This window comes from Scomber scombrus, chromosome 15, assembly GCF_963691925.1.
Source record: "Scomber scombrus chromosome 15, fScoSco1.1, whole genome shotgun sequence".
Lineage (NCBI taxonomy): Eukaryota > Metazoa > Chordata > Actinopteri > Scombriformes > Scombridae > Scomber > Scomber scombrus.
In genome coordinates, this window is record NC_084984.1 from 7,940,996 (window position 1) to 7,949,728 (window position 8,733).

Sequence of the window (8,733 nt, forward strand, 5' to 3'; positions counted from 1 at the left end):
ATTAAAACGGGAGATTTATTTATTTGTTTATTTATTTATTTATCTATACTGAGCTTATATACTTTATATGTGGAGTTGAGGTAACGTGTCGCCGCATTCAGCTCAGTAGAAATATTGACTCGATAACTAAAAATATCTCCTTTTTTCCCCTCTAACAATCTTTCAAATCGCTCTAAATTTACTGTCGGATTCGCTCCAAAAAGCACAAACACACACACGCACACACACACATACACACAACACTGCGAGCAACTTTCCAAAACCCGAAAACTGAAATATTCATAACTATTCAGCAAACATCTCAAGACCTCCTCCACAATTTTGCGCAGTTTGCCTGCAGATTTTCAAACCGCAGCGCAATATGACTTTCATTATTTTTACAGCTCAGTTAAATGCGGGTGGCCGACAAGGCCCATTATTTCACCATTTTGGAGCATTGGAGACGATTTATGAAAGTATTACGGAACATGCTGAACGATAACAACTCCGAAATGAAAGAGAGGGGGAGGAAAAGTGGAAATAATCGCCCATAAAATCCCACGAGAAAGTGAGTCCTGATATAAGTTTGGAAGATTATGAATAAGGTTATTATCAGTACGTTTGCGGTTAATAATGAGGGAAAACACTTTAATATTTCCAGCTGGAGATCATCTGGCAATAAATTATTCACAATTATGTGCACAGAAATGTAACTTTTCCTTCACGAGCTTTAATTGAAATTGTTTGTCAACCTCTAATGTGTCATACATGATTATTTGTGTAAGATAAATATTTCTCTGCGAATTAAAAACGAGGAATAACAGAGTTCACGAGTTTAAAATATGAAGGGAACTGCATGGAGGCAACAGGTGTTTTCTCTTTATTCATCTGTCCCTGCTGGACTGGACCAGTCACGTGTTTTTTTCCAGGATGAGCGTTTATTGTGTGGCCCTCTAAAGTGGTCTGATTGTTGCAGGAGGCCTGAGCTGGAGGCCCTCTCACTAAAACCACATGTGCTCCCAGCTAAGCATTTGTGCACGGATTTTGAAACTACATCTAAGATGGCATTTTCCTTTTGAAATCAAAAAAATACCAGAGGGTCAGATGATCCCTGGGAATCATGATTAGACTAAGAGTAATTAGCACTGACCTTGCTCTGCGTGCTGGCAGCAGAGTGGATTTGCATTGTGCGTTTGCATTGTTGCACCACCAAACTCCCATATGGTGCACGCTAATAAGACTGAGAAGACTTGGTAGCTCACAACTCACAAACAGCTGAAGTTGGTGTTTAGCTTGTAACCTGAGCTCATTGTGTGAGGATATGCTGTTATAACAACTGAGGCTAAAAAAAAAAAGGAGTTTGGTGTTTGTTTGTTTTTTAAGTGACAAACACAAAAACATATTATGTCTGACAATGTGGAGAGAACAGAAAAAATTATAAGCTGAAAATGGTTAGAGCCACTCTTGTTTCTGTCTTTGTGTAACCTTTTAGTTTAACACACTGAAACCCCTTTTTTACCACCAGTTTACTCTTTTGTTTCATCTCAAGGTTGATAAAATGTCACAGTTTGACAGCAACACTCTGCATATTCTTGTTCTAGCTCACCCAGAAATTTAACACAATATTCAAACGTCAAACACATCAGGATTTTTATGGTTGATCCTTATTCTTTGTAAAATGTCATGCACTTTTCCTGAAAACTTCACAAACTTCACCTATTTGTTTTAGAAACTCTTTCTACTAGGATTTAAAATAAAGTTTGCACAGCATTACTTTTTAATGACTGCTCTAATTACTTTTAATTGTGTCTTAATTGCTAATTATTGGCAGATTCACTTGTTAAATGAATTATCAGCATCAAGCAGATGCCTTAAACTGTATAACTGAGTTTCCATTAAAGGGTCAGTTTACTCAAATTACAAAAATGCATGCTTCCCTTTTTTCCCTAAATTGTTCCTATGTAAAACTTTGTCAGTGTGTTCTAGAAAGAAAAAAAAGTTGCTTTGAGAATCACAAACAAAATTGAATTACCTCCATAATAAAAAAGTCTGACTCAGATATCTAAAAACCTGGACAAATAAAGCCAGAATTATATCTGCATGGCTTCACACAATTAAAGGGAAGTGAGTAAATGTGTTTTTGTAATTTGAGTGCACCTACCCTTTAAATGTCCTGTTTGTATGCATGCATGTGTGAAATTGGCTATATCTGAGGAAACTTTTTTTTCTTTTTTTTTTCACTTTACTCAGGACATGTCTCGTTATTTAGACTGGAGAGGCAGATCTGTTGAGCCTCATTCACGTTTTTCGTCTCTTGAGTCCCTCGGGATTATTTTTAGCAGCTGAAAGTGGCTGTTTTCAAAATGAGTTCCTGACCGTATATCAAAAAGATCCCAGTGCCACAGCGGTGGGCTTGCTCTGCGCCTGCTTTCATTTCACTGACTCAGTGTGTATGTGTGTGTGTGTGTGTGTGTGTGTGTGTGAGACATGCTATACGTAAGAGCCTGTGCAACTACAGGGCCCGAAGACAGAGGACAAATGGATTCCATGTTTGCAGGAAAACACGCCGGAGGCACAGGAAAACTTTGTTGTTTATGAAGAACACGTGAAACCAATCAAATCTGAATTATCTTCCTGTTGTTCCAGCTTTTGTCGTTTGCAGCTTTCAGTTCGCTCGCCAGCAGTGTCACCACCCAGCGTGCGTGCAGGTCTCTGTCTGTGCATGAAAGGTGGAGAGAGTTTACTGGTCGCAGACGCAGAGGCAGTGAACTCACATGCACCCAGATAACACACACACACACACACACACACACACACACACACACACACACACACACACACACACACACACACACACACACACACACACACACACACACACACACACACACACACACACAGACTCAAAGTTGCACAACTGCACTTAAGAGTTTTTTCACTCTGACACTGATTTGTCACTTCCAGATTTAAGTCCTTGCACTTTTCATGATGCTGCTTCTGGTAATGAAAGAGGCAAATTATCAGTTTCTTAATCTTTAAGATGTAGGGAAAACTTTTTAAACTTTGTTGTTTTTTCTCTCTTTCTCTCTCCGTCTTTTATCCTTACACACACACACAGACACACACACACACAAGTTTGCGAGAGGAGTGTCTAAATCTCAGGGGAATCTGATAAATAGTCAGCCCACAGGAAATGATTTGCAGACCTTCTCAGCATAATAAGCCATTTACATACTCATCCTTGTATGGAGCGCACTTCCACACACACACACACACACACACACACACACACACACACACACACACACACACACACACACACACACACACACACACACACACACACACACACACACACACACACACACACATACGGAAACACACATTTCTACCTCTCTCTAACACACACCATATGCACAGACAAAGTTACAGGTATGTGCAGTTTCTTGGAGACATGCTAACACATGCAGACAGCCACTAAGTTGCCTGGAAAACATACACACAAATGCTCTCTGAACACACACACACACACACACACACACACACACACACACACACATACACACACACACACACACATTTTCTGAGATAAAGATTAAAATGACTGCCCCCGTTTTCCAGAGCTAATGTGGCAAAACTATCAGCTACAATCAAGTTTTTTTTCATTGACTTTAAGCCAACAACTGTACGCAGCCCTGATAAAGTCATCTCAGCTTCTCTCACCCTCCCTCCCCCTTCTCCCTCACCCCCCCACCCCTTACTCTCTCTCTCTAATAACTTTCCCATCGCGATTTTTTTTTTTTTTACGGCCAAACTCCCTCTCTCTCCGGCTCACCTCACCTCAGAAAGCAGGTGTTCAGCTCATTCGCAGAGAGCACAGTGAGGTCAAATTCATCTGCTGCGTTATTGGAAATCACTATATGTGTGTTATAAGGGCGAACCACAGTGGATTTAAATGTTTTCTGAGTGCAATGACATATGTCCTCTGTAAGGGTCAGTGCTTTGTCACACCACAGGAGTGGAAAAAGAGTTTTGCACACTGATAATTACATTTATGAACAGCACTTATATTTCATTTTGTGTAAAGAGGCTGAAGTCGCCTTTATGACTATCTTTAACAAGTATGAGGCTTTAAAATGACAGTTTGTAGTTATTATGATGTCAGATGTGGGATATTATGTGTCGAAAAAAGTTCTCGTGTCTAAAAACTAAACTACTACTCACAAAATGAGTTTTAAGATTTGTGTCGTTAAGTGTGAAAAACAAAACTGTCACAGTGGAACTTATTTGAAACTTATTTTTTATATTTTTCATCCCTCAGCACATTTTTTCGCTCAGTTTTATAGTTTTTCCTCAGTGTTGTTATTTAATGTCTTCTTTAAATGATGTAATAACAAGTTAATAACACTCAGCTCATTCTTGATATTGGGAATAGTAGCAGTTGTAGTTTTTTATGAATTAATCTCAATTCAAGGCCCATTTACAAACTTGTTTGCTAAGTTATCATGGAGGGAAGCGCTGGACAAAGCTTGTGAGCGGAACTTGATTTAGGATTATTTTGTCAAAAAAACATTTATTTTAAGAGTACGTTTCAAAAAGGAAGCTGTAAAGAAAGCAAATAAAATCCTTTATTGTGGCACCTAATCTTTGGAATCTGTGGACACCTTTAAACAGCACTTAATTAAGAGTTAATTTTGAATATTTTTTATTTGACACTGTTTATGTTGTTTTTAACTCCTCGTAATTCTGTATTCTGTGTCTGTTGGTTTATTTTTCTGGTTGCAAAGCACTTGATGATCTCAAAAGATGCTATTTAAATCAACTTTCTCACTTATATTTTTACTCAGATGGCACTAAAAAAGTCACTAAAACGCAACAGGAAGTGGTGCCAAATATAAATAGTGTAGACTGTGTGTTAAAACTTACAACAAAAGTACAGTGTAACATGCTTTTAATTGGTGGAAATGCTTTCTTTTCTTCCTCTGGGAACATTATGAACGCCATCAAATGTGTTCACCTGTTCAAATATAGTGTTGAATATGCAGTTGTATCTTAGAAATTCAGACTGACAGGGATGTCTATAAAATGCAACAATATATTACAAACACACCATGTAACAAATGGAACTAATATTTTCTCCAATTAGACCCAACCCTCCCCTATTAAACCATTAATTTGAGCCAGACTGTTGAGAAGCAGAAATGGACAAACAGCAGTAAATATGAACAGTGTATGTGTCGTAGACCACCCAGTATCTGGCTGTGATGTTGCACTTTACAACGATACAGCTGAAGCTTGTCCCCAATTAAATATTAACAAGATTATTATTTCTGCGGAGGAAGTGGTGTAAGAATGTGTAATACTATTTCACTTTACTGCATTGCAATATATTAATTATATCACTGTATGACCATCAAATACACTGTCAGTATTGCATCTTTATGGATATGCTGTGTCATGGTTTTCTCTTCCAATTTCATCATATATTTCATTGTATTATTATTATTATTATTGTATAGTGTGTGTATATTACACATACTGCACTCTATTACATAACACTGTTAACTGTATAATACATTATTATTTTTTATTGTAGCTCACATCTCTTCTATACTACTGTAGTTCACACATAATTGCTACAAGATTTCTTGCACACATACAGTATATTTGCACAATTCACTTACATAGTCTAAGGCAGCGGTTCTCAAAGTGTGGTCTGGGGACCCCAAGGGGTTCCTTGAGGGGGGTCCCCAGCAAAAAGAAGTGTAATTTATTTTCACTATAATTGCATCCATAAGTTACACAATGCAAGTCATGGGTTTCATACTCTCTCTGTAATAAAACATCGAAAAACATAAAGATTTTATTAGTCCATGGTCTAATTTGTGTAAGTTTAGGGTCCTTGATGTGAAAAAGTTTGAGAACCATTTGTCTCAGGCATTGTAATTTATACACTATATTATATATAGCTTTACTAAATGCCATTACTATAATTTCCTTAATTTCAACACTGATTTTTATTTATGTTATTCAGATTTATTCAGTAATTCACCTGTTTACTTTGGACTGTTTCTGTGCTGCTGTAACATGTGAATTTCCCCCAGGGGTCAATAAAGTCTAATCTAATCTTGCTGTGTATGGCAACATATAAATTAGTATTATTATAATGTGTTTTTATTAATTACTGTATTAATTATAGTCACATACATGACATGTCAATATTTTATTGCAGAAATAAAAGGAAGCTTGTAATGAATTATAAGATGCAAAGTAAATTACATAACAAACCCTTTATAGTTAAGGAAATAGAAAATCTGCAGTATTAAATGTCAATACAACTTTAAATTCTAAACCTGTTGAAGATTTAAATAAATAACACTATTAATATCCTCACAACTTCATTTGTGCATGAAACTTGTGCTCCTTTTGGACTCTCTCTCTAATTAAAGTGGATAATTGGGAACTATTTTTAAATGGCACCTTTATTTAGCTTTTAAGATCAACCTGACACACCTGCAGGTTGGTCCTGTTTTTACAGCAGAGTGCATTTTAATATAATAATGTGATACCTTAGGGACATTTTAGGGGAGATTGTGTCTTATTACTGTTTGATGCAGCAGTGAAAGAAATTGCAACGCAAAGCAAATAATGAGTTATTAATGATCAGTTTATTTACTGTTTCAATGGAGATTAATAAGCGATTTACTCAGACTCACAGATGGTGAAGGGATCGCTCCTGGTCACACGAAGTGAAACTGAAAGGACAGAGACTTACTTATTTGGCTAAGAAATGCGCCGTAAGGATTGCTTTCCCTGCTGCTCGCAGGTTTCCATTCCTGCCTGTCAGTAAATACAACAGTAAGTATAACATTTCACACTAACAGAAATTAGGAGCAAGGAGAAAAGTAAACATGGGAGAATTTGGGAGCTGGGTATTTTGGAAAAGAGATCCTGTGTTTGTATTAATATTTCACCTCTGGGAAAACTTCTGTCACTGACAATTTAAAGGGCATGCAGCCAACATTACGTCAATTGGCTGTTACGGTGGTATTTATGACTTTATTGAATTAGGGCAGAAAGTCTGTGGTGGGTCGAGATGTTCGGGGTGGGAGGAGAGGTGAAGGAGAAAAAGAAAAAAAAAGAGTAAAAGAAAATGGCCTGTTTGGAGTGAGGACGGAAAATCAGGACTTATTTTTGTTTCAAATGTGTTTCCGTCCACATATGGTCCTTGTTTTGGCCTATATACCGAGAATCTCAGAGGTGACCCATGACCCGGCTCCTCAGACTGACATGATTTTGGCTGTCTCACTCAGGTCTCACTCTGAGTTCAATTTGACCCTGTGTCCCCGAAGTTCAAGGGTCATCTCCAGGGAGCAGCAAATTAACCCAATGTGTCAAACCTGGCATGACACCATGTTCAGCCAAGCTCTGTTGTTTAAATATTCTCCTCTTTTCCACTTGCATTCATTTGATGTTAAGCCGTCTCTTGTCTTTGTCTTTCTTGTGGGTTATTTTAAATTCTACCTCTCTTCAAAGTTTATGGTGTGTGACTAATTTTCCCCCCTTTAACCTCCCTCATCCTTTTCTGCTGAAATCCCACCCCTCTCTACACGGCAATCACTTCTCTCCAATTCTCCTGTCTCTTTTTCTTCTCTGACATCTTCTCCTTTCTTTCGGGCAGGACCTTTCTGTCTGATCTTCCCTCTCTCACCATTTCTCTCTCAGCCCAAATCCTCCTTACTCTGTGTCTCTCCCTGCGGTTAAAGACGTTTCAGTTCAGCTGTCACAAATTATGTTCGCCTGCCCAGCTGTCAAAACAGGGGGGTGTCCCTTTCATTCCACCTCACATACTACGAAAGGAGATGGGAGGGAGGAGGGCTTTAACGCTCGTGTTTGGACACAAGCAATTATCTCTAATTATTGTTTTTCTTTTCAGTTTCCCTGTCCCGATGGAGGTCCGACCAGACGAACATGCAATAATCCGCTCCAGTCGTCCGGGATCAGCGGGCCTCGGAGTCCAGGCTCGGTCCTGGGACTCTGTGGCTTTCATCTCAATGTGAGTCAGGAGTTGATTCAAACATGTAGTGATGGGAGAATTAACCCCTGGGACCCAGCTTTCAATGGGCTCAGCTAAGAGATTATATGTGTTGATGGCAGGCTTTTATATGCAGTGGGCTTTCAAAACTTCAGCTGTTAAATCAAGGCACCGCAGCCGGGTTCTTCACCTTTACATCTTCACTATATGCACTGCCTATGTCTCCCTACTGGCACCTTATCTTTCATCTTTGTACCCTTGAAACTTGTGCGTGAGACAGAGTAGAATTTCCTCTGTAGTGCCAATGATACGGCCCAAATTTCAGAAATTATACCATACATGTTCAGAGCCGAAGGACTCTCATCAGACTGCCACTGGGAGTTTAAGTTCGATGTGCAGCTTCAGATTCCCATGACCGTCACTGAGCCTTTGGGACTCTAGCTCTTTTTTAGTGCATGTAAATACAGTATATGCAGAGTAGTTATGTGCTGGAAAGTAGAGCGCGCACAGCCGTGAACAGAAGAACAGAAACACACAGTTGATGTCAGACGGATGGGATCATCCAAAAGATTGTAATTAATTTGAGTTTAAAGCCGACATCTTTGGTGGTCCTCACAGGAAAAAAAGGCTTCTCAAGCACAGCGAGGGGGGAAGAAAATCCTGTTCGTCTTTGCAGACTTGTACAACATGTTGCATGCATCCTTTGGGTTTGCATGCAT

The 8,733-nt window shown here is 38.8% G+C and overlaps 1 protein-coding gene across 1 annotated transcript in view; it reads left to right on the forward strand.

Moving 5' to 3' along the window:
- The window catches only part of tmem174 (transmembrane protein 174), a 17,242-nt gene extending 8,787 nt beyond the window's left edge, over window positions 1-8,455 (forward strand). The window contains exons 3-4 of the mRNA XM_062435181.1: window positions 7,916-8,035; window positions 8,362-8,455. Of these exons, the coding sequence (XP_062291165.1) occupies window positions 7,916-8,035; window positions 8,362-8,455 (214 nt within the window). The remainder of the gene's footprint in view (window positions 1-7,915; window positions 8,036-8,361) is intronic.
- Window positions 8,456-8,733: the final 278 nt, after the last annotated feature.